Source organism: Fusarium graminearum, chromosome 3 (assembly GCF_000240135.3).
Source record: "Fusarium graminearum PH-1 chromosome 3, whole genome shotgun sequence".
Classification (NCBI taxonomy): Eukaryota; Fungi; Ascomycota; class Sordariomycetes; order Hypocreales; family Nectriaceae; genus Fusarium; species Fusarium graminearum.
Genome location: NC_026476.1, coordinates 438,030 through 461,892, shown reverse-complemented (window position 1 = coordinate 461,892; position 23,863 = coordinate 438,030). Strand labels below are relative to the sequence as shown.

The following is a 23,863-nucleotide window of genomic DNA, read 5'->3' as shown; positions in this document are numbered from 1 at the left end:
CGGGGTTCAGAGTCAAGGTCTTCGAGGTATCAGTGGAGGCCATTTTGGACCAGCAGATACAGTTGACCTTTTGGAGGACAAGAGAAAGGCGAGGACGAGTGCTCGAATGTAAAAAAGCTTTTCCAAAGTCCATGAAGCAGTGGTGAGAGGGAAGAAAGAAGGCGCTCCTGGACTTCAAAGCCTCCAAGGGCTCAAGGGGAATAGGGTACAGATCAAGTTAGGAGCGGTCGCAGGGAAGCCCATTTAAGATTGCCCTTTCCATAAGCTCGTTTGGATCCTGGGCCTTCCGCCTACGTCGTTTTGTCAGAGACATGAGGAACAGTATAAGGGGTATTATCTTTAAAAAATTATAGATAGATTGATATTGATTGTTTGTTGGCAGTTGTTAATATGGGAACTCGCAGGTGATAGCATCACTTTATAGGAAATGAATTGGTGGGTGATGGATTTGAGCACCCCTGCTTGTATTGGCAAGGTACCTTGTAGTGACTCAGGTGTGTCGCCTGTGGTCGGGGCGAGTACAGTCTGAGCAATGGCTGAGCTGAGATCCATAAAGCGGCGATGCTTTTTCGTCGATATTTGCATGACAAAACAAATATCTACAGTTTATCTTCCTGCCGGCCATGTTTGCATCTGTAAGTGTGCGAGTTAATTGAGCTACCTTGTCTAACCAGTAAAATCAGAGCCTGTTTGGTATGAACGTAAATATACTAGAGAACAATCCGGACTGGCGCTGGTGTCTTCTTGTCGTAGGTACCATACTACTTCTAACTATCTCTGTTTGGTTATTGTTCAAATACATGAAGGTACGTCTTCTGTCAAGTGATGGAACAGTTTCTCAACAGTGCATCGTTCTCCTAACAGGTCAATAGATCGAGACACAAGTGGAAAACCAATTTAACCAATGGAAAGTCAAATTCAGGGCGAGGAAAGGGAATCAAAAGAACAGAGGTACAGCAAGACCTCCAGTCTAGGTGAGACATGGCATGAAGGGCGCAATATCGCATCAAATTATGAAATTAGTCGCCCTTTACAGTGGTAAAACAAACCATCTTCCCATTCCTACTGCAGCCTGTTGATTATTAATTCCCTTTATCCACTGCTCGTTGTGATTGGTGTTTGGGACAGCCACCTACCGCTCAACTTGACACTCATCAATCACGCGCAACGCCGACACTATCTCCTCGCGTAATTCCTTTCTAAAAACAATCATATGCTATGAGACACCCTAAAAAGTGAAGGAATCCATTTCTGGCTAACCGCTCTGCGTTGGGGCCAAAGGCTGACGTGGGCCTTTGGACTGTAACAAACACGGCACGGCACGGCACGCACATAGTTAGCCTTCTCTCATCACTCCCTGCAGGTCCAGGAGGGTCAGGTCGGCTCGTTACTTGTCTAACCTCTGAAACCATCTCTATCCTTGTGCATTTCAGCTCTCAACTTGCCTCTGATCGTTCCCATTTGTAGACATGGATAAGCCGGAGGTTGGAAAGGAAGACCAGTGAGGATTCGTGCCAACTCCCAGAACATCTGCATTAACTCAATCTTAACCGGCGTTACATTTACACGTTCACAAGATCGTTTGGTGAGATGTCAATTATCATTATCGAGATCGCAATGCCTGTTTTTACTCTTGGCTTAAAGGCGGCTTTATTCGGCAGTTGATCGTGCAATAGATGGGTAACTTAGAAACGTGTCTGGAATTGTGAACTCGGTCAATTGCTGTTGCCGCCGCTTGGCATAAGAGTGAGGTACTTGCTAACCTTGGCAGTCTCTGTTGTGAGAGGAGACTTGGGCTGAGATATCTTAATCCAGGTGTTATGATGATAACTGCCGAAATGAATAAGCGATCTGAATTGCAACGTTGAGTGTCTGGATCTTGAATAGATATTGGTTTGCGACACACCGCCATGTTGTTTTTTCCCAATTTGTGTCTTGTTGCATGACAAATTGATGTTGTTGCAGTAGGCACTATATCAAGGTTGTATACGTTCGCCAAGATACTGACATTGTTCCCTCTTGCCTCGCTTACCGGCGGCGAGATTCCTGCATCATGAGAGACACGCATCTCAGAGAGACAAGCGAGAACAATGTCCCGACTACAATGGTAAGACTCTTTTACAATTGTTATCTTGTAGCGTTTATCCTGAGTTCATTGTAAGTATGATCAATCGACTAACTAAATAATCTCCTTGAAATATCAACTGAATAGTCTAGTCTCGGTAGTAGTGCCGACGTAAGTGATAGCCCTGTGTCCCGATCAGAGAGTTGAACAATATTGCACAAATTGCAAAACGGCACAAGTGCAGCGTGTCTCAGAGCCATAATGAGCTCACATGACAAACAGGTTATCATTCCAATGGTACAGCTTTATGCATCCACGACAACATGCTTGATCATCATGTCATGTGTGTTTGTTAGCGATCGTAAAGTATCCATACGTTTACTTGTCTTACAGTGAGGTGGCGCAAGGGAGCGCATGCCAAACCATGCACCTCTCAGTTGACGTCGACTTCCGTTAAACTCGGCAGTGGTTGAGGGGATATCATACATGTTTCCACAAAAGCCGGACTACAGTAGATACATTCAGGTATAATGAATAGGATTTGGCCATCATTCCATGTTCTTATAACAGTGAAAAATACGGGTACATTACTGATTTCTACATCGGCAGAGATGACTATAGAGCAGGCTTGATATGATTGTTCTTTTGTCGCTGTGCATAAACAAGAATCGATACAGGCATCTGCAGAGTGGCGGTTTCATGTGATGGAGTCAAGAAACCGCGATAGGTTGTGAAGTGAGCTTCTGTCTGGAACATACATATGCAATAAACTCAAAAGCGATTATTCCATCTAGACGATTCTATCTCATGTCTCAAGATGTGACTCAACCAACAGAAAGACAGGACTGGTTGGAACAGTAAACAAACATGCTTCCAGGTATGAGTCCTCCAAGCACGAAAGAACATAAATAGCACGCTATTCTCCCACAAATTCTTTCTTCATCTTCCCATCAACCTTCATCTCACACATTCTCATTACATCCTATTCATCTACAAACACCATCACCATGAGCGACGCTGAACAAAAGGTTGCCGCCACGGAGCCTCTCGAGGAGCCTTCCGATAACTCCGTTGACACCAACACCGCCTACGTAGGCTGAACCCGTGTACTGCCAACATCGCCTTGTTGCTAACATTCATGGCAGATCCGTTGGGATGTCAAGGGTGGCAGTGACCGAGATCACTATCCTACCTTTGACACCTGGCAACCCCTTGAGGGTAATCCGTAATGGCACCCTCGATCGTTTATCGATTATTAGAACTAACTCAAAACTAGAAACATCCAGGGCTACACCTGCCGCAGTGCTGTCAACCTCTGGCTGTATCTTGGAGAGTAAGTGATAGTTTTCCATGCCGACAGTAAGGTACATGCTAATTAGCGACAGTTCGGGTCAACAGTTTTCCGGGCCAACCGAAGGCAAAGTCAAGATCGACCCCCGCCGTGTCTCAAAGTACAAGATTGTGCAGCGTTAATATGGAACAACATGCCATGGCTGAGTCATTCAACATGTCTACATGGCGACTGAGATTACCTGCATTCTCAGAAATTCAACGATACCTGGCACAATGTCAAAGTTACAAGAGAGGGGTATATCTCCTTCTCATAGTCATTCGTTATACTTGAATAAATAAAGCCGTGGCCACGGACCTCAAAGTCTCGATTTACTTAATCCTGAGTGACGTTCCATGTGCATACGGCGATTGTGTCAGCATCTGTAGTATTGTTTGCTTCCATCTAGCATCAAGCTTATTAATGGCACAATTTAGAACCTCAAGGAGTTTGGCAGTTCTCCTGGCGCAACAACCATGATACAATACAGAACCAGTAACAGTCACTGTCGGGGTTATGTAACACGACTGAAGTTTTTAGAATTCATATAGGTGTAAAATGAAACATGATATCGCGGGCTCCTTCATAATTCGTTAGATGCTGAGTAGAGTATTTTCATTTGATCCAACTCACAGAGATACGCTGCTAGAACTGGATACTAAATACGACGTTGGTATTATATTTAGTTGAAATATCTACTAGTTGCAGTTTGTCTTGTTTTACAAAGACCTGACGGCTTTGCGGAGGGCCTTGACGTCCTTTGCTTGATTCACATCTCAATTAGAACCGTCGCAGAGTCGAGTCAAAGCAATGTCATCTACACCAATGCTGACACTCTGAAAATTGCCTTTGCAGTTCACATTAAAAACCAGCACAGCAGGCGAGTCAGGATTCTGTGCGGTAAAATACTGGGACGACAATTGGAATCCGTGCGAACTGTTATCGGTCATTGTCAGGCTTGAGGAAAGGACTTGGGTATTCAACGAAGGGGTAACTGTGCAGGAGAAGCCATTGCCAAGAACGGCGGTTCGCAGGCTGTACCAGTATCGCAGCTCGTAGGTGGAGGAACCCAGGGCGGGGAGCCTCTGATAAAACATAGGAGGATATGCAGATACGGTGACGACGGTATTATAACTATGTCATCATCGTCAGTTTTGGTTATTCAATGCGCAATATGGGATGTTAACTCACAGGAAGTTTGGCTGGGATCGAGGATTGTCCTGACTGACGGATACGTCTAGTCCACGCGCCCATGGAGCACCATTGGTATTGTCGTCGAAGCTGGGGTTCGCAAGGATCTGAGTGGGCACACAACCAGATTCAGCGGCAGCGGTCGTCGTAGTCTCGATAGTGACAGCACTTGTGTCAACGACGGCCTCGGTGGTGGTGGTATCGGGGACATCTGTAGTATCAACAGATGTTGTCTCTAAAGACCCAGTAGTGTCAATTGCGGTCTCGGTCGTTGTAGTCTCGACAAGATCCGTAGTGCTTTCAGCAGTTGTCTTGATGACACTCGTCTCCAGAGTACCAGTAGTTTCGATTGCTGGCTCCGTGATGGTCGTTTCAGGGCATCGGTGGTATCTGTAACGTCAGTGGTAGCTTCAGTGACAGTTGTTTCAAGCGCATCGGTGGTTCCAGTGATGTCGGCAGTAATTGTCGAAGATCCTGTCATCGTCGGCTCAACAATGACAGTTGAGGACAGAGCAACCGAGGAGTAGGGCTTGCAAGGACCAGCGTTGACACTGGCACCAAGAAGAGTAGCCGCCAGAAGGGCGACGATTCCGTGACGAGCCATTGTGGAAGAACGAATGGACAGTGTTTTCAACACAGGACTAATTAACAGAAACGATGACGCGCAACCTCTCTGAAGAAAATCAAGAGGAAAACCAAATGTTTATTTAATTATAGAGATCATCAGGCTAGTCAGGGGCAACAGTTGGAAGATGCCAGGGATTCGACGCCACGGCTGAGATATTTGATTCTAGTCCACACTACAGTCGATAGTTTGGTGGATCATTCTACAGCACTGAGTCTCGACTGGGTTTTTGACAGGGGTTTGCTTGCAACTCTGAAGACGCTACTACAAATAGCGGATCAGCACGCTGGAATAATTAACGTGCTGGGATGTCAGCTTCAATGAGAATGTAAACTATTGAAATGCTAGTATATGAGAGATATCTTCTTATTGGCGGTCAAAGCATTTTGAACATCATAATTCCATGGCGCCTATATAAGTAAGGTTCTTTATGATTGCCGCGTAGGATCTCACTAATCGTCCGAATAACCAGATGTGACTGGACCCCGGCCAAAAAGAAAAGTAGACAAAGGAAAAACAATAGCGGTGAGTATTGAGACTCGTGACAAGGTTTATGTACAGAAACTATAGCAATCATCTTAGATAGATGTTGATATCCTGTCTAGATAACGACAAGAATACGCTATACTAGTGAGGTATCCCCACAGTCTAGTAGACGTTGCTGACAGGAGTCTTAATGAGAGACTTCAAGCTAGTCCTTCCATTCATCTCCTCATTGATAGCCTGAACAAAAGCCTTGGCAATGAGGTCTGCAGCCTCGGGACTTGTGTGAGTGTGGTCGCGAGGATACAAAGAGTTGACCTTTTGGTTACCGAGCTTCTGGTACATCTTGGTAACAGCAGCAAAGTGGTCAACCCAGGTTACGCTGGAGCTAGCCAGAGCCCTGTGCGCAGTAGACACATAACCAACAAAGCGAGGGGCACCAGGCTCAAATGTGCCAGTCTCCCACTGGTTGTTGGGAGTCTGCGTGCTGAGAACGACTTGGGCACCCTTGGCGACAAGGGCCTTGGCAGCTTGCGAGATGTAAAAGACATAGGTATACACCTTTTCGCCAGTCTTGTCAGAGGTGCAGACTTCTGTGCCAGCACCGGGACAAGCAGAGCGCAAGTTGTCGTTCTTGTTGGGTGAACCACCGTCGTTGTGGCCGAATTCAATGACAACTACATCGCCTGGCTTGACGAGGTTGACAATCTCCTGGAAACGACCTTCGTTGGTGTATGAGCGAGCAGATCGACCGCCGATGGCCTTGTTGACGGCGTTGACCTTGAGGTATTTGCCAATGTAGTTTCCCCAGCCATCAGTAGCACCGTCGTTGGCGCCACTTCTGGCCATAGTAGAGTCGCCTAAAACAGTAAGTATATATGATGAAGGGATGAGTGATGTAAGACATACCGGCAAAGTAAACTGTTTGACCAGCCACAGCCTGGAATGCTCCAGCAGCAAGAGCCGCGAAAGAAACAGTAAACTTCATGATGACTGTTAACCCGTCTAGAGAATAATGCACAAGAACTTGGCTGTCTAAAAGGCGCGCCCAGACCTGTATATCTAGTACAATCGCATGTCATCAAAACCCCGGATTACAACATTCATCTCCACGAATGGGGAATGTACCAATCTATCCTCCGAGGATACCTGTTTGAGTTTCGTCCCGGCCTCTACTCACCCGGCAAACAGGGATACGGTAGCATTTCCACCAGTTAGAGAACAGATCGGTTGCTGTTGCAGGGTTCAGCCCGGCACTTTTGGGGTCGGGGACTCGGAGAGAACCGATTGATGGAATTGGTCGACTGCATGCAGATGCCACGAGGCGGTCCTATGATAAGAATATGCTTAATATGTTTGGGGGCTTTAGTATAAGAGCCAAGACGTAACGTTGAATTCTAGAGGATGCTCATTTGTCAACTTTCAGAAAAGAGGCTGGGATTGCTCGGTAGGAGATGTACCGAGCGCGGGGAAATGGTATATCATTTCCCAATAGAGTTTTCATCTCAACTTGTTTAACAGCATGGCGTTGGTGGAGGCTGGATACCTCGGCCGAGAGATTACTACCTTCTTGAACCGTAGATCAGACAGTTTAGCGAGATGTTGCCATTCCCGGACCAATGACCTCGATAACCTTGGACCTTCGGATGGGGTTGTGAGCCAAAATGACAAGATACATATATTCAAGGTTTATCGATCGAGACATGAATTATCATTTACCTTTTACAATTTAATGCTGGAGATACTCTGTGTCAGATTTGTTGATCTGATGGACTTTGTTCCACGTGATTTTAACGTGATAGCCCTCAGGTAAACAGAGTCAAGTTTGCATGGATTTCATCTTACTAACGTTCATTGACTCTTTTCTCACTTCGTGTGATCATCAAAGATAAAATGGTTCACCATAAAGAATTAATCATCATCTCATGCTTTAAGAGGCCTATTGTTACACTATCAGAGGCTGGGACTAACAATCTTGAAAATAACAAAGGAAACTGTCTCAAAATCATGCCCTCCAGGGTAACTGATATCGCTTCGATTCATATCCCTGGCTACAAAACACGATTGGGCCTCTCATACACTAAGCGAGATAGTCAAATTGTCAAGTGTAACCTTATCTCTATAGACTAGACTAGGTGAAAGGCAGATAAAGTCGGTCCCGATGGAACATGCAACTGCCGAGGAACAATTTCTTCAATTCGAAAAGCCAACTGGCTAACCAATCAACCGTCGAGCATGACAGAGTCCCAAAGATGCCATTTATTTCTCCACGCTACGACCAATCACGATGTGGACATGACAAGGTCCCTGTCTTGAACCTAATCTTTTTTCTCTCATGTCTGTACTTATGGCCAAGGCCAGATTGGGTCACTGAAGACTCTTGAATTGAAATCGTCTATCTGTAGACACCAAGAATGAAGTGTCATATATAATGCTGGGATCTGGAGGTTCAACCCAATCGTTGAAGCTCAAACGATGCATTCATTCTTCTTGGTTTAGTCTACCAGGTTCCGAGATCTTATCAGATTCCAAATGATCTAGCCCCTAGTCTAGATAGTGTCGTCAAGCCAATGACCTCAGCTCTAGTGAAACAGCCAAGCTTAAGCTTACGTTGTCTCAGGGCTGAAAGTTCCGTTCCTTACCTAGCTCCATCCACCGTCATCGTATAAAATGTCCCTTGCATCCTGTGAGCCCCCACTTGTTATGAATGACTCTGCAAAAAATGCGTCCCTTTTGCAACCTTATCAGAAGCCGCACCTCGACACGCATCACTCCCGCATCTTTCCATCTCCAGCACCGCTTCTTCTCCCAAACAACCTATAGTCTCAGCATCAAGATGAACGGACACGGCGATTTGAACAATTCTCACGCTGGAAGAACAGCGGTGGAATTCGCCGCCGATCCATCGCTCAGAAACAAGTCTCTCGCCATAGATCGCGATCAAGATGATGCCACAATCCGTCAACAATACCGCCCTTTCCTCTTCGATGGAGATATGGCCGCCGATGATTGGGTCGCTGAACTGGAACTGAGCACAGCCATCAAGATGGTGCAGACCGAGATTATGGATAAGAAGCTTGATCGCCTTCGAATTCTTGTTCTTTACGGCAGTCTGAGAAGTCGGTGAGTAGGAATACCTCAGAATATGTGTTAGCCCAATACATTGATGGATTGGAATTTTTATCAATGTCCATACTGATCCATTTATGCTTAGGTCGTACTCTCGCCTTCTTGCCCTCGAAGCTTCACGTATCCTCTTCCGCCTCGGCTGCGATGTAAGAGTATATAATCCAGCCGGTCTACCTCAAAAGGACGATATCCAACACGACCATCCCAAAGTCCAGGAACTGCGGGAGTTGAGCAAATGGAGCGACGGTCATGTATGGATCAGTCCAGAGCAACACGGTAACTTGGTACGTCATACCACATAAAGACATGGCCACAGACTGAGCTAACAAATCTTTCAAGACCGGCATCTTCAAGCAGCAGATCGATTGGATTCCTCTCTCAACAGGCTCTGTACGTCCAACCCAAGGAAGAACTCTGGCTGTGGCACAGGTCAGCGGCGGATCTCAATCGTTTAACTCTGTAAACTCACTACGTATCCTCGGACGTTGGATGCGCATGTTTGCTATTCCGAACCAGAGCTCAGTACCAAAGGCGTATACACAGTTTACTCCCGAGGAGGAGGGTAGTCGCATGATGGCAAGTTCCAACCGCGATCGCCTTGTCGATTGTATGGAAGAGCTCGTCAAGTACACCATTGTTATGAGACCTCATTTTGACCTCTTTGGTGATCGCTTTAGCGAGCGGGAGGAGAAGAGGGTGAAGGAGATGAAGAAAGAAGAAGAAGGAAACTAGACTGGGTGGCATAGAAGGGTGAAACATAGAGATACGCACTAGACTTAGAACGATATCTTGATATCATGTCACTGCATTTTTAGAAAGATTAGAGTTTGCGTAATAGATTTGGGCTATAGACATCTACCTACTGCACGGCCAATTATCCTTGGCTTGTTGAACCGACGTTATCAAGGACCGTTGCACCAAAGTACCAAAAAAAACAGAGGCCCTTGTTACAAGGGACAAAGGTACAAAGGTTAAATCGGTTTGTCGACAACAGAGTATGAGAATGGCGCTATCATTAACCGCGGTCTGTGTCAAAAAATGTTGTAGGACTTTCCGTCACCGAGAGCTAGTCACTCAGCTGAAGTTACAATAGCGAATCAAGACACAATGGCGTTCCCAACCCCTGTAGTTTAACAGCCAGTTAGCCAGTCAGCCTTGGCCGTCATTCTATAGCGTGTGTTGTCCACTTGCGCTACGACTCTGACACAAGACAGATACCTACCAGGTCCCTGGAACTCGATGTGCAAGTTTGAGATTTCCCTCTGCTCTACTTCTACATTCTGATATCTTCTAACTCAAGTAAAACCGACGCAATGGGCGATAACTTTCAAGACCGAGATGAGCCAACGGGTCAGACTGAAGAGCAACCAATGTCTCCATCCAGCGACGACGGTGTGATTGAATAATCCAAACTAGTCATTCAACACGAGTTTAGTCATGATTACAATGGGGGATATGAAGATATCTACGAGTGAGTTGTACGAAAAACCTTTTGAATATACACTAACACTGATACTCTACCAGTGTTATTCTTGTCCCTGGCATCAACGCAGAACGTCCGGTCAGATGGAAAGGCAACAATGGTGCTGCCTTCATCAGGAAAGCCCTCGATGGCGTAGGGGAAGGCCATGGCCGCCAGTTATTCTACGAGTACCACACAGATGTCGTCAACGGGAATTACTACACGCCAGATGGTGTTTACAAGGAGGCTGAGGCATTGCTTAACCTTCTGCACGAGCATCGGACCCCCAAGATCAAGGTGGGTTGTCCTGCGCTCATTCTGACAACGTTACTGACATGTTACGGCAGGAAATGAGACGTCCGTTATATTTCTTTTCTCATGACATTGGGGGGACTATAGTCAAAGCGGTGAGCCATGCATGATGAACACTTCTATGATCAAGTTGCTGAAAGTATTTAGGCCTTGTCATTGGCATCAAAGCAAAGATCTCAGTATGTCGACATCCTGGATTGTACTCGTGCTGTGGTGAGACCTATAACCATGCCTGTCTGTTTGTCTTGTGCTAATCTTTTCTTCCACGGCAGTGCTTCTTCGCTTATCCACATCGATGTCCTAACCAAGGCCTCCTCCAGGACGCCGTGTTACGGCTGATGTCTGAAGACCCTCTCCGCTGGTCGGGTAGCACGTTGCATTATGCTAGAAGCCTCTCGGAAACCATTCTCGATGTCAATGAGAATTTCCTTCAGACCCATATACTCACTCAGGCCAAGATGACGAATGTGGTTTACACATTCGACCAGGATCCGGAAAAACAGGTTCGTGCACGTTGAAACAAACTCAAGATTTGCGATGTACTCATTATTCAAAGGTCTTTCCATTTTTTATGTCAATTATGGGTATTCCCTCCGAGCGAGTCGTCAAGATAGAAAGCCCCCATAGCGGCTTGATGGTTCCGTGGTTTGATGAATCACATCCTTTCAACAACGTTGCAGATTCAGACTGGCTATGTAAGTCGCCTTCTGAACTCACTCAAGCCGTCACTGACAATGTCTTAGGTGGAGATCTTACAGAGGAGCAGCATGTCGCCCTTCGCAAAGTCATCGGCCAAGTATCACCAGTATTCCCATATCAAGACATCGATACGAGCTGGCAACACCCAGACCTTTTGGAATTGCCAAAGGCGAATGATAATTGTATCATACATATGCGATGTAGCCACGGAGCAGATAGATTGTCTGAGAATGCGGCCTTCTTCATCAACAACCACAGCACTGGGCCGTTGCTGTACATGAAATTCGACACCCACGATGTACGGTTCAACAATTGTGAAGCAATGTTACGATCATTCCTTGCTCGTCTTGCATGTAGCAAACTGCAGAGTGGAGGTCTGGTGGGAGGAGACTCGCAGAATATTACCGACGTCAATTTTCGTGATGTCGCCTCGCTGTTTGGGCAGTGGGAGTATTTTCTCTACAGACTGAAAGGTAAGTAGAAATGAGACATATTTGTTCAGATCACTAATGCCTCACAGAATCCACAACTAGTATTCACATCCTTGGTTGTTTTGATGAGTGCGATGACTCGGCTATTTGGTTTCTTTCCCAGGTTCAAGAGCTTGTCCTCAGAAGCGAACTTCGTCTCAAGATAGTGATCACCACCACCATCGGAAGTCCTGGAGACGGTTGTATCACCTCCGTACTATCTGAATTCCCCTCTGAAACTGTCAAGACCATGAAATGTAGCCCTGCGGAGACCACTCCATTTCCGGTTGACCTGGAGTCATCGAAGCCCATGCAGCAATACCTGAGTGTTTTTGGGCCCGTCCAGCGTCGTGAGATCCGTCGCATACTCGCCGCATGTGCAAAAGATCACCAACTCTGCGAATTGATCCCGCAATGGCTATCATCCGACAGAGAGCAAATCACGCGCATCCACGAGATTCTTGGAAAGCCCCTGACTCCAGGAATAGTCTTAACGAAAATATTAGACACTATCCCGGAGTTGCACAGGTCATGGGCAAAGATACTGCTCTCGTGGCTTCTAGCGAGCTTCTTCAGGTTTCCAACATTGCATGGAAACGAACACAGGGACGCAAAACCATGCGACCTACTTTGGCTGATATAAAGACCAGCTTCCGGGGACTACTGTCTATCGTGAATGGAGAGATTCGGTTCCGACACCCAGATACCCGTTCTTGGCTCAGTAGTCAGCATGCCTCTATCGGTGAAGATGTGTGGTATTGCACAACAGAGGGTGACTGTCACAAGGTGATCCTTCAAACATGCATTGACCACTTGAAAGACATGACCAGGAATGATGAAGATTGGGCCCGCTCGTTTCCGTACGCCATCGAGTTCTGGTTTAAACATCCAGAAGAGGTTCATGTATCAGAGGACTTACTGCTGAGTCTATTTGAGGACGAGTCCGTATTTCAAAGGTGGACCAAAGCCCTTATTGAGACCCCTAGCAGACGACTCAGTCCTCTTACTGATCATATCAAACCTCTGCCTATGGCCTCACATCTGGGCCTAATAACCGTTGTGAAAACACTTCTGGAAGGTCATCCCGATGAAGTAACGCTACGCGACCAGGCCTTGATTGAAGCTTGCAGAGCAGGTCATGCTCATCTCATTCGGCCTTTGATGGATTCGAAAATGCCTGATATATGCGCTCCGGACCTTGCTTTGCAGGAAGCTGCGAAACAGGTTAGCAAATTTGGTAGCGATGAAGCACTGAGGGAACTAGTCAACTCGCTTCCTATACCTGATCGCCAACCCCTTGTTCAACAGGGTGTTACAGAACAACGAGGTGCCGATGATGAGACGAAAGACGACCAAAAAACGGAGAAGCCCATGGACACTTCGTCGGTCACAAAGCGAGAGGCCGATGATAAGACGGAAAATGATCATCATGAACTCGATCCACTTCAATGGCTTTCTTTACCAATGTACCGAGCTGCCGCATCAGGCATCAAGGATATTGTCGAGAAGCTACTGCAGTTCGGGGTGAAGCCAAACCCGTCAAAAGGTGCAACTCCCGACGGCAACAGTTACCTACGCGCTGCAGTGGGCAAGTCACAATACCAATGTGCCAAGTTACTTATCGATGCAGGTGCAGAAATGACACAGGGAAGCGGCGACGTAAACACTCTCCTTGGACACGCTGTCGGATGGGCCTCTGGCGAAATGGTTCATCTGTTGCTTGAGAATGGTGCTAGAATTGACGAACCAAACACATATGGCGAAATACCCTTGATCAGCGCTGTATACTGGGGCTGCTTCGCTGCAACCAAGGCCATACTCTCTTACCAAGACTATCGTGAGTACTACGTCGACGAGCCGGGCAAAAACCCCGTCGACGTGGCCGTTGAACATGGACATTACAGATGCCTCAAGATCGTACTTGATCATGGATTCAGTCCCAACATTTATACTTCTGGCGGTGACACAGCTCTACGATGCGCCGCATACTACGGAAGAATGGATATCTTCGAGCTATTGCTGAAAAGTGGTGCTGATCCAGATCTGACTCCCAAAGGTGCTGTGACTACACCTCTCATACAGGCAGTGACGCGGGGAGATCTTGAGATGGTCAAACTTCTGGTCAAGTACAAAGTTACTATTGACACTCGCGAGACATCCGTATGGTCACGCACACCGAGTATGTTTTACCAAATTGGGATAGGCATATATACTGACTACTCATAGTGCATATAGCCGTTGACTCGAAGAAACCTGCAATCGTACAGTATCTTCTCGCACAAGGAGCAGACCCCAATGTCCGTGACTCAGAGGGTGTGCCCCCAATCGCCTCTGCAGTTAAAGCCGGCGATCCAGACGTGGTACAGTGGCTTGTAGAAAAAGGTGCTGTTCAAAATTTGACTAACGCGAGTAATGAAACGACACTACTCCATGAAGCCATCTCACACCCTGAAACACTTCGCATTCTTCTCCAACATGGCGCCGACATTACGATGACGAATAAATGGTCACACACAGCCCTGGATGTTGCCATTGGTTGCAACTATCTCGCAAGTGTTCGGATAATACTTGAAACGTCTAGAGATAAACTTGACCTCGGTTCGGAAAACACACGACGGGCACTCTGTGAAGCAGTCACCAGCGGTTATACTCATGTTGTTGGGGCCTTGCTAGAAGCTGGTGCTAATGTCAACACTGTCAATGTGAACGGCGAGTCCCTACTCATGCTTGCTGTTAAACACAACAGAGAAAGCAACATGGCCTGCACGATTCTGGAGTACAACCCTAGTTTGGCAATGAGGGACAATAAACAGAATACGGCACTCCACCACATCAACAAGACCACACGTTTGGAGACAGTGAGGCGCATAGTGAACGCCGGTGGAAAGCTGGATGCTTTGAATGATTGCGAGGATACCCCGTTTGTTGTTGCTATCAAGGCTCAGCTTGAAGATGTCTTCTCTTACATGTTGAAGAAGCAGCCGGCTTTGGCGATTCGCTGCCCTGCAGCATCAATCAAGACACTCACCCCATTACATGAGGCGTGCATAAACGGTACACTGTCAATGGTTCGAACATTGGTTCACCACAAAGTCAAAGTGGACGTCAACGCATCCTCTGAAGGGATCTACGGAACTCCACTAATTGCAACAACGCTCAGGTCGGACATTGCGTCGCCTACTAGTGTCGGACGCCATATATTTGCTCAACTTCTTTCGAAGGGCGCCGATAGTAGTATTGCTAGTGGCGTGTTTCGATATCCCCTCATCTCAGCATGCCTGGCCGGTGATACGAACACGATTGAACTTTGCATGATAAAAACCTCTCCTACAGAACATGACAGCCTGCAGCGCAAACCAGTTCATTTGGCTTGTTATAATTCCTTGGAGGCACTCAACCAGTTGAAAATGTCTGATTCGGAGTTTGCTGCTCGAGATATAGTTGGGAGAGTACCTCTGCACTATGCTGTCATGGGTGGAAATATTCAGCTGGCGCAGGTGGTGCTTGAACGTTCCAAACGAGCTGGTGTTGGTATCGACACTCGTGACAACGATGGATGGACGCCACTCTTGTGGGCTGTTCGCGCTTCTCGTATCTGGCTGCGACATCATACAGACCGTGTTCCAAACACTGATATGGTTTTGTTCCTTTTGCAGAACGGCGCCGACCCTAACGCCAGAGGGAAAGGAGTGGACCGACAGTGGACGGTTCATGAAGTGGCGTACTATTACCACGCTGACAGGTGAGTGGCATTTCATTTCTTATTTATATGTTTACTAATTAGTCACTCTGCCAGTCTTCTCTCACTATTACCCCACAGCTCAAACGACAATGTCAGCCCCAGACAGAGGGGTGATCTAGCACGGTCGCCAGAGAAGACAACAATGTTTTGCGACTGCTGTTTACTTGACATCTACGGGTTCTATTACACTTGCTCAACATGCTTCGAATGCGATTTGTGTGATAAGTGTTACTTGTCTGTTTCTAAGATACATCCTGCTCATTCATCATTCATGAAGTGGGGTAGTGAGATGGAGGAAGACGATGCCAGCATGATGCATATTGGGGACGACGATATAGCGTTGGACGTCGACACAGCCGCTCCTTGATAAATACTCAATGGCGACGATTTAACACAATAGTGGCCTTTGAGATTGGACATGTATCAAATTGGATTAAGCTATTCAATGGTATCCCGATTGAGAACTTGACTGCTACTTCGCGTGTAAATTGCTTAATGAAACTTCACCGCAGCTGTCTCTCTGGGCAATTACAGTCCCCGCGCACATTTGTTACCTTATATCGACATAGGTTTAACGGCATACACCTGGAATGAGCCTGTGTACAAACGATTAGTCTTGACCTCCATAGCGATGCGTGTGTACTTACCTGCCCACTCATTAAAGTCGGCGATTCCTAGACGATTACCGAGTATATCTTGACCATCAGCCAATTCCGTGGACGAATTCTGAGGAGCGCATGTCGATAAACCAGCTCCACAAGCTGGGTTTGTCTGTTCATTGCCACAACAAGAAGATTCATTCTCTTGAGCAGTAAAATAGACGTTCAGATCGCTCTTAGTGTCAACAATAAGAATATCTGCCCAAACGGTCAGCTCAATCATAACACTTTATCTGCAACTTAACTCGCCTTGAAAGCCAGCATTCTTGAGAAATGTTTCATAATCACCAACGGGACTAGCACCAGCAATGCATCCGACGTATAGGGCAATGTTGTTTCTGATCTCGTCGGTAAACTCCTTGCGCGCCAAGATATCGCTGATAGCGACGCGCCCTCCCGGGGTGAGGATTCTAAACATCTCGTTGAACACGAGCTGTTTCTCCGAAGCAGGGACGAGGTTGATGACACAGTTGCTGATGATACAATCGGCTGCATCGTCACTAAGTGGAACGGATGTGATGACTCCTTGGATGAACCCGGCGTTTGAGATTTTCATGGCTGCTTTGTTGGCGTTGGCCTTGTCTATCATGTTCTTGTTCAGGGTCAGAGTTGTTTACACATAAGTTGATTCAGGATAGTAGAGCTCACCTTATTCATGTCGACGCCGATTGCCTTCCCCGCTGGACCGACTTTCTTGGCAGCTGTGAGAACATCAAAGCCAGCACCAGAACCAAGGTCAATCACAGTCTCTCCCTTGTGCATCAGTTAGTAGAGATTGACGAGAAATGCATGTCATGATTTACCTCTCGCAATTTTGCCAGGGCAGTTGGATTGCCGCAGCTCAAGCCAAGGTTTGCATCCTCGGGAATCCCTGCAAGCTCTTCCTCTGTGTAGCCAAATGCTTTGGCGACGGTCTGTTCATATTTTCCAGTGGTACTCTTGGTCACTGACCCGTAACGCTTGTGAACTTGCTCGTAGATTTCTTTCGAGTCCATGCTGTTGACTATTGGTGCAAATAGAATGTTGTTATTTCTTCGTGATGGGTGTTTCTTCCTGCTGTCAGTTTCAGAGTATTGTGAGATTACATATAGGGAATGAACAAACCCGATATGTCACCGTTTTATAATACCTGCCACTGATATGTCAATCACATTACCCTGTCCAACACCACTCTGATGTACATTACGACACTACAACCAAGGGCGTCCAATCAGATGTGGAATGATTAGTAAGATTGCAAATCGATATGTCACCGTTTTAACAACCCAATCCTCAAACGATGCCCTCACCCTCGGTGACATATCGACTTCTAACGGCCCAATATGACACCCAAGTCCAAGCGAGTAACTGCTGAGCATACAAGAGATCGCGTTCGTAATAACCAACGTCGTCATCGTGCGCGAAGAAGAGACCACATCGCCACGTTAGAGGAAAGACTGCACGAGGCAGAACAGACCATCTCAAAATTGAGAGTCCAAGTTGACGACCTCGAAGATGCTTTGCGAGGGAATAATAGACGAATTTCCACCGCAATAATAGCAGAACCTGAAGGCTTGGGTATTCAGGAAGCACCAGCCGTTGTTGATGGATACGATCTACTACTTCCAAGTACCGGCATTGTTTCAGGGGATCATGACTCCGGGGAAATCAACGTTCTGGGTCGCGATGACTTACCCCGTATCAATATCGAACCCACTGACTTGGCACTATCAATCCTCCAACCTGCCATGTTTTCTTCATTATCTCAGCCGGGGTATCCCTTTGAATATCAGAGCAACCAAAACAACAGCGCTCTGCAACAAAACCGATTTGCAACTACAACTAAAACATGCTGCTCATCTTCAAATCCGACACATTTAAATTTGCTTTCGCCAATTGGAACTGAACTTAACGCAGAGCTAACGAGACTCTGCTGTGAAGCCTACATCCTCATTGCCCAACATAATGCTACAATCGTCAGAGACGAAACAGATATACGACAAAACTCGGTTTCATTACCACAGCTTATTTCCTGCAATTTTAAGATGAGTTGTTGTTTAGTGAAGGCTGAGCTTTTGGGGCCTCAAGTCTCGACATCAATCTCATACATACACTGCGACTCCTGAGTGTCTATAATGGCGTGGCTATCTTATGACTTGTAAATAGTTTGGTTATATCTTACGTTGACACTTTCGATGACATATCTGTACTACGTGACCACTTGTTCTTGTTCACCCAGTGAGTCCCTTCTCTTGGCGCTGAAACGATTATTGTATAAGCTCCAAATGAATAATATCTCTTCAGTAATATCACAAGTTAAATATTACAAATTATTGCATTGAAGTCTACAGACACTAAGGTGAGTAAGGGCTCCATCTTTCCTGGATATCGAGGATATTAATATGCTTTGTAGATGAAGTTGCAACAAAACTGGCATCGCTGTAAGAGGGAGGTAGCGGTGGCATTAGATCTGAGTCGGAGGGATATGGAAGACAGTCAGCCGTATTAGCTTGCGGTTGTGGTATAGGACTTGTTGTGACTGGTTCTCGTCAGCTATCAAGCTGAATAGATGATGAAAATGGACATACCTGATCTCACTCCTATGAGACTACCCAGGAGATTGACATTCCCGATATCGATTCGTCTCTTCTGGACAATATTGGGTTCCGCTTCTATCTTATTTATCTGGATTGGCGGCGGTGCATGAATGCCGATAAGACGCAGAAATTGGATCTCTGTCAACACTGACTGGTGATGGCTGTTGACGACGGGGACTTGACTGTTGAATTCTTCTGCATCGAACATAACCCACAGACCACGACGACAGAATGGTAACCCTTTCTTTTGCGCTTCTGGTCTGCATTTTTCAACGATCCTGCCCACCTCAAGAAGTCCATTATGCGCATCTTCGATGATAGAGTTGACTCGGACAAGTTCAATCGGTTTCCGTTCCAATATGTCCAGATGCTCTTCGCGTAAGCTGATCAGGTGCTGGAGGTCACGATCGCAGGTACGGACTAGCTCGAGGCTCCGACGGACTTCGTCACTAGCTTGTTTGCATTTGATAAGGAGTTTAATTACGTGGTATGTGACATTGGTAAGAGATCCGACAGGGCCTAAGTATTCAGTCATCTTGGTAAGATTGCAATCGTCTGCAGCGACGAGATGAGTATGAAAGACGATGATCTTGGAAGATCCCAAGCTCTGGGAGAGACAGAGACCGATGTTTAATGCCATCGTATGCCTAACGCCAGAAACTCTAAAGTGTGTAGATATCAGCTGTGATCAGCTTGTAGAGCCGCATCTCCGTTAGCGCACGGAGGTTATTCTATGTCTCGTTCAAGCTCACAATAGTTTCTCCGCATTTAGACGCTGCAGCTGTTTTCAGCTATATTTAGGGCTGAAATTCCGTTAGGAAGACAGACGCCACTGAGTATTGAACGCATAAGTGAGTTTTGTACAAGCGCTTTAGTTTACCTACATGCCTGCAGGTCAAAATTGGTGCTCCGCGGAGTTCCGTTTATCTCCCAAGGCTGTAACCCAAATGAAGGTTACGCCAAGTTAAATAGTCTCCAGCTGTTAGCTTGATATTTAGTATGGCGTCTCTTTTGAGAAATAATCGCATCGATAGACGAGGCGCTCAAGTAAATCGACTGTATTTGAGACTTCTGATGATTACAATTTGCTAAGAATATCGAACAGATTGGATGTCATTAAGATAGCATCACAAGCACAGTTATCATAAAGTCCAAAGACATTGTAAGTAGAATTCTTAAAATCAGCAAGTAAACCATACGTAGCCAAGACTCGCATGCAGAACAGACCTAACAACAGGCAAAGGTGAAATGCACAATCAAGAAATCAGGTGAGGCTCTACAATCCGCTGTGGGGAACTAAAACGATGCCCATCCAGGCCGTTCAGTTTCTCCAACCCAACGCATACGACAGGGCGTCTCTTTGCCGATCTATCCTTGTACAGAAACTTCCAATCACTCGTATGAGAAAACAAAGTGTAGCCGAGCTTAGCAGTCTCAATAATCATTAAACGAAGATGATCACCTTGCTGATGTTGACTCTCATCATCCGGCGCCACAAAGTAATGTAGGACTGGATCCAAGGCTTTCGCAAGAGCCTCCGCCTGATCCCGGATATCAGGCTCAGATAAATCGAGAGGGGTCCTTTCATGAGGCGCAGGGTGCATGAATAGCGCTGATAGTGTACGCCATCGGGTCCAAGCAAACGACATGACTAGAAGGCTACATCAGTGGCTTGCTTTGGAAAGCTTATTTGTTATACGTACCATTAACGTTGTCTCGATGCTTTTCATTCCGGCGGACTGAGCTCATAAAGGCAACAGCTGACTCCGGAAGCAATGTCAGTGGCCCAGGATTGTTCCAATCGATGGCGCTGAACAGGATATTAGAAAGGACATGTCTGAGGGCACCACACCGAGTGTCGATCTCGTTGCACCAGCCAGCAACAGTCTCGATGTCGATCCCCGAACGGGAGCTGCTGTACCCAGCATCAGCAAGCGCGCAGGCTAACGCCTTTTCCTCAACATCCACTGGCTTGAGATGATAGACGGTCTCGACGTGCTGCCTGATGATGTCCTCAAGGCGTCTCAAGCCTGAAAGTATGTCTTGGTCTGGCGTGGGCTGCAGTATGATGTTTTCCAGTTTCATGGGATCACCAGATATCCCTAGGGGTACCGCATTGGCTTCCCTTGGATGGTCCACCAGTCTTCCCCGGTCTTCACTCCGACGCCTTTGTCTGGCATATCGCTGTTGGCCCTTGGATCGGAAGATCAGCCAGCCGATAATTGTTCCGATGATAAGTCCAGCGATCAAGCACCCGATGGCTACTCCAGCCACTTCTCCATCGTTGAGTCCCTTGGAAGCATTTGTGCTCGCAGCAGCGGTTGAACTGACTGATGATGTGGTGGACATTTTGTCTTCAGTTCTCAACAGTATTTGTGTATGCGATAACGTCCAGGAGATCAGTTCTCTTAGCTGGAAAGAAAATGTGAAAGGAATGGATTATTGGTTTATAGATGTATCTACTGTCGCGAGGGGCAGTGTCGCTTTAAATCTGTGTGCCTGTATCTCGGCTGGCTCTGTGTTCAACTACTTCCCGTTGTAATAGGTACATATCATCAGAAATCAGCACCCGCCCCAAACAGGATCAAAATCATCCGTACACACCTCCATCTAGACCTGGCTGTGGCGGACTGGGCTGAAAACACCATCTACAAAAACTGAGCAATTAGAACCTTAGTTCTAACGTAAGGCGTTGTAGGGGAAGCCACCGGGACGATTGCGGCAGTTGGATTGTTAGACTTGAAAATAAATGTTCTAGACCGCAGCAGCTATACGTACCAAGCTGAAAACAATGGTTCCATGTGGCATGTAACTTACATTAGCACGATGTTGCCTGTGATCGACAGGAGGAGACATTACGGTCGAATTGGTCCCAAGCCCTCCTCCTGCTTCCGTTTATTAACGACAACAACTGTTCAAATCACTCGTAATTCTGTCTATCTATGTCCTGAGATATCCCACGTCATTATTCAACGTCACTCAACTGCTCTCTGCCCAACATGGCCGAGAAACCCGACGTCACAGTAGCCATTGATCTTGGCACCACTTTCACAGGTATCATATCCCAATGTCATGAACGTATGTAAAGCCGTTAACAAATTCTTAGGAGTTGCATTTTTGTTCTCCAATGGGACGATGCATATCTTCAACAACTGGCCCGGAAACAATAGCACTGGCGAAACCAAGGTCCCCAGCCGTCTTGTCTACAACCATGACGGCACAGTATCTTCATGGGGTTTTTACTCATCTGTGTATGATGACCCTTTACCACCTGGTAAGAAAGAGCATCGTCTCTTCAAGATGTTTCTTGATAAAGAAACCTGCGAGGAGACAAGAAGAGCTGGTTTGAGTACGATTTCTACTACGGCAGAGGCGTCGAAATGCGCTACAGACTTTCTTCAGCAGATATATCGGCACATCAAAACTACGTATGAGGAGATGACAGGCGCAAACTGGACCACTTCGGCAGTGACTTTTCTTTTCAGTGTTCCCACCACTTGGAGAGGGTTAGATGTGAGCAACACATTCAAGGCAGTCATTAGAGCCGCTGGCTATGGAACTGAAGGACCTCGTCACTCAGCGCAAATCGATCTTACAGAAGCTGAAGCCGCTGCTGTCGACACTCTCAAAAGTGGTGCAGTCAACTTCAGCACTGGGGACGTGTTCCTCACTATAGACGCCGGTGGTGGCACAACAGACTTTTCCTTGGTCCAAGTTACTAGCATTGAAAATGGAAGGACACAGATGTCGCAGATCGCCGAAGTTGCTGGTATCGGAATCGGCTCAACTCTTATCGACTCTGCTTTCGGCAAGCTTGTCCAGGAGCGTCTGGCTAATTGCCCTGATGTGCCGTTCAGTATTGCGAATGGCCTTGCCGAGAACATGATGAAGAGTGAGCGATTCAAAGTTGTCAAGCATCTTTTTGGTGACCCTGCAGCCATCGCCAATTCTCACAAGATTCCCATGCCTGGTGTCCCAAACAACTTTAGACATGCCCAGCTTGGTGCTGATGGAGGGTGCATGAAATTTGATAAGTAGGTTATCACAAATCCGAAATATAATGTATTTGCATAGCTAATCAGTCGCAGTCACGACATACAGAGGCTTTTTGATCCCCATGTCGACAGCATATTGGCGAAAGTCCGCGAACAGCTTGACTGGATGGTGCAAAATAACCGCAGGGAGCAAGTGGTATGATCTTAAGCCGAATACTTCTTGGTCAGCACTGATGATCTATACAGAGGTATATAGCATTATCCGGAGGGTTGGGGAGTTCGAAACATGTCCAACGACGGCTCAGAGAGCATTTCGTTCAATTCAGTCACCCCAACTGTCAAAACGTCAGAGTTATTGTAAGCAAAAACCCACAGACAACCGTTGTCAGGGGTCTTCTTGAAGACCAAAAACAAAAACGGGAAACGGGAAACAAGCCGGTTCTCGCCACATACATCGCTAGAATGAGCTATGGTATCGTAATTCGGGAACCGTACAACCCTATGCGGCACGTAGGCGAGCAACTAGAGACAGATGAGTTTGACTCTGCTCAACGTTGGGCTGTGAATCAGATAGAGTGGTTCATTCGCAAGGTATGTTTGAAGGACATCCCCACGTTTTAACTTGTGTTGACTCATTGACAAGGGAGATAACATTGACCCTACTATGCCGATCATGAAACCGTTTAATAAGCGGCTAAGTCCAGGACTAACAACGGCTTCTGTAACGGTCCAAGTTGTTTCTTCACGGAATGAGTCAAGTGTTCTCCCACAGAGTCTACTCAAGGGTAAGTTATGCCAACGATGACAGCTCGAGAAGGAGTTTGCTAACTGAATGTTACAGCTGGAGTTAAAAAGATTTGTCAAGTCGAGTGTACACTCACTGGTCTTAGCCAACATGAACTTGTTTTGGTTCAAAAGCGTGGTAGCTGCTGCTTTAGCAGTGGTTATCAGTTTTATAAATGTTCCTTTGATATTCATCTCATTGTGGCCCCAGCTGACCTGCGGTTTGAGCTATGGTTCAACGGTAATAAGTTTTCTCGAGATCACGATCCGATCAAGGTTGAATGGAATTAAATTACCTAGAGTAGCTTCAGCATGTTAATACAGCTTCGATATCCAAGTCTA

The 23,863-nt window shown here is 46.5% G+C and overlaps 14 protein-coding genes across 14 annotated transcripts; 8 read left to right on the top strand and 6 right to left on the bottom strand.

Moving 5' to 3' along the window:
* Nucleotides 1–427: 427 nt before the first annotated feature.
* Nucleotides 428–974, top strand: FGSG_12640 (uncharacterized protein; the record flags this gene model as incomplete). The annotated part of the gene is given in 5 exon segments (XM_011325011.1): nucleotides 428–494; nucleotides 606–635; nucleotides 675–749; nucleotides 754–806; nucleotides 873–974. Coding segments are annotated over 5 exon segments (327 nt in total).
* A 741-nt stretch (nucleotides 975–1,715) lies between these two features.
* Nucleotides 1,716–2,553, bottom strand: FGSG_12639 (uncharacterized protein; the record flags this gene model as incomplete). Its single annotated transcript, XM_011325010.1, has 5 exons — nucleotides 1,716–1,830; nucleotides 1,907–1,971; nucleotides 2,033–2,046; nucleotides 2,181–2,249; nucleotides 2,457–2,553. The coding sequence occupies 5 exons, from the start codon at nucleotides 2,551–2,553 to the stop codon at nucleotides 1,716–1,718; spliced, it is 360 nt and encodes a 119-aa protein (XP_011323312.1).
* Nucleotides 2,554–3,006: 453 nt separating this feature from the next.
* Nucleotides 3,007–3,728, top strand: FGSG_04850 (uncharacterized protein). Its single transcript, XM_011325009.1, has 4 exons — nucleotides 3,007–3,156; nucleotides 3,211–3,290; nucleotides 3,342–3,398; nucleotides 3,451–3,728. Exons 1-4 carry the CDS (start codon nucleotides 3,073–3,075, stop codon nucleotides 3,536–3,538), a joined length of 309 nt encoding a protein of 102 aa, XP_011323311.1. The 5' UTR covers nucleotides 3,007–3,072; the 3' UTR covers nucleotides 3,539–3,728.
* A 795-nt stretch (nucleotides 3,729–4,523) lies between these two features.
* On the bottom strand, nucleotides 4,524–5,190 carry FGSG_04849 (uncharacterized protein; the record flags this gene model as incomplete). Its single annotated transcript, XM_011325008.1, has 3 exons — nucleotides 4,524–4,529; nucleotides 4,625–4,819; nucleotides 4,924–5,190. The coding sequence occupies 3 exons, from the start codon at nucleotides 5,188–5,190 to the stop codon at nucleotides 4,524–4,526; spliced, it is 468 nt and encodes a 155-aa protein (XP_011323310.1).
* A 669-nt stretch (nucleotides 5,191–5,859) lies between these two features.
* On the bottom strand, nucleotides 5,860–6,682 carry FGSG_04848 (rhamnogalacturonan acetylesterase precursor; the record flags this gene model as incomplete). The annotated part of the gene is made up of 2 exons (XM_011325007.1): nucleotides 5,860–6,554; nucleotides 6,604–6,682. 2 exons carry the CDS (start codon nucleotides 6,680–6,682, stop codon nucleotides 5,860–5,862), a joined length of 774 nt encoding a protein of 257 aa, XP_011323309.1.
* A 2,007-nt stretch (nucleotides 6,683–8,689) lies between these two features.
* On the top strand, nucleotides 8,690–9,555 carry FGSG_04847 (uncharacterized protein; the record flags this gene model as incomplete). Its single annotated transcript, XM_011325006.1, has 3 exons — nucleotides 8,690–8,817; nucleotides 8,909–9,107; nucleotides 9,163–9,555. 3 exons carry the CDS (start codon nucleotides 8,690–8,692, stop codon nucleotides 9,553–9,555), a joined length of 720 nt encoding a protein of 239 aa, XP_011323308.1.
* Nucleotides 9,556–10,278: 723 nt separating this feature from the next.
* Nucleotides 10,279–11,115, top strand: FGSG_12638 (uncharacterized protein; the record flags this gene model as incomplete). The annotated part of the gene is made up of 5 exons (XM_011325005.1): nucleotides 10,279–10,301; nucleotides 10,348–10,582; nucleotides 10,633–10,692; nucleotides 10,745–10,810; nucleotides 10,918–11,115. 5 exons carry the CDS (start codon nucleotides 10,279–10,281, stop codon nucleotides 11,113–11,115), a joined length of 582 nt encoding a protein of 193 aa, XP_011323307.1.
* Nucleotides 11,116–13,137: 2,022 nt separating this feature from the next.
* FGSG_12637 (uncharacterized protein) lies at nucleotides 13,138–14,142 on the top strand (the record flags this gene model as incomplete). The annotated part of the gene is made up of 2 exons (XM_011325004.1): nucleotides 13,138–13,926; nucleotides 14,002–14,142. The coding sequence occupies 2 exons, from the start codon at nucleotides 13,138–13,140 to the stop codon at nucleotides 14,140–14,142; spliced, it is 930 nt and encodes a 309-aa protein (XP_011323306.1).
* Nucleotides 14,143–15,236: 1,094 nt separating this feature from the next.
* FGSG_12636 (uncharacterized protein) lies at nucleotides 15,237–15,512 on the top strand (the record flags this gene model as incomplete). Its single annotated transcript, XM_011325003.1, has 2 exons — nucleotides 15,237–15,344; nucleotides 15,423–15,512. 2 exons carry the CDS (start codon nucleotides 15,237–15,239, stop codon nucleotides 15,510–15,512), a joined length of 198 nt encoding a protein of 65 aa, XP_011323305.1.
* Nucleotides 15,513–16,063: 551 nt separating this feature from the next.
* On the bottom strand, nucleotides 16,064–17,162 carry FGSG_04845 (uncharacterized protein; the record flags this gene model as incomplete). Its single annotated transcript, XM_011325002.1, has 5 exons — nucleotides 16,064–16,104; nucleotides 16,156–16,365; nucleotides 16,408–16,759; nucleotides 16,816–16,920; nucleotides 16,971–17,162. The coding sequence occupies 5 exons, from the start codon at nucleotides 17,160–17,162 to the stop codon at nucleotides 16,064–16,066; spliced, it is 900 nt and encodes a 299-aa protein (XP_011323304.1).
* Nucleotides 17,163–17,489: 327 nt separating this feature from the next.
* On the top strand, nucleotides 17,490–18,272 carry FGSG_12635 (uncharacterized protein; the record flags this gene model as incomplete). The annotated part of the gene is made up of 1 exon (XM_011325001.1): nucleotides 17,490–18,272. One exon carries the CDS (start codon nucleotides 17,490–17,492, stop codon nucleotides 18,270–18,272), a length of 783 nt encoding a protein of 260 aa, XP_011323303.1.
* A 228-nt stretch (nucleotides 18,273–18,500) lies between these two features.
* On the bottom strand, nucleotides 18,501–19,383 carry FGSG_12634 (uncharacterized protein; the record flags this gene model as incomplete). Its single annotated transcript, XM_011325000.1, has 2 exons — nucleotides 18,501–18,685; nucleotides 18,735–19,383. 2 exons carry the CDS (start codon nucleotides 19,381–19,383, stop codon nucleotides 18,501–18,503), a joined length of 834 nt encoding a protein of 277 aa, XP_011323302.1.
* Nucleotides 19,384–19,999: 616 nt separating this feature from the next.
* FGSG_12633 (uncharacterized protein) lies at nucleotides 20,000–21,092 on the bottom strand (the record flags this gene model as incomplete). Its single annotated transcript, XM_011324999.1, has 2 exons — nucleotides 20,000–20,394; nucleotides 20,447–21,092. 2 exons carry the CDS (start codon nucleotides 21,090–21,092, stop codon nucleotides 20,000–20,002), a joined length of 1,041 nt encoding a protein of 346 aa, XP_011323301.1.
* Nucleotides 21,093–21,742: 650 nt separating this feature from the next.
* FGSG_04843 (uncharacterized protein) lies at nucleotides 21,743–22,781 on the top strand (the record flags this gene model as incomplete). Its single annotated transcript, XM_011324998.1, has 2 exons — nucleotides 21,743–21,797; nucleotides 21,850–22,781. 2 exons carry the CDS (start codon nucleotides 21,743–21,745, stop codon nucleotides 22,779–22,781), a joined length of 987 nt encoding a protein of 328 aa, XP_011323300.1.
* Nucleotides 22,782–23,863: the final 1,082 nt, after the last annotated feature.

What these genes read in the sequence shown, in the direction of transcription:
- FGSG_04850 (XM_011325009.1), top strand. Translation starts at nt 3,073, where the DNA reads ATGAGCGACGCTGAACAAAAGGTTGCCGCCACGGAGCCTCTCGAGGAG. An exon ending in CAACCCCTTGAGGGTAATCC is followed by an intron (nt 3,291 to 3,341) that starts GTAATGGCACCC and finishes ACTCAAAACTAG; the next exon opens with AAACATCCAGGGCTACACCT. An exon ending in CTCTGGCTGTATCTTGGAGA is followed by an intron (nt 3,399 to 3,450) that starts GTAAGTGATAGT and finishes AATTAGCGACAG; the next exon opens with TTCGGGTCAACAGTTTTCCG.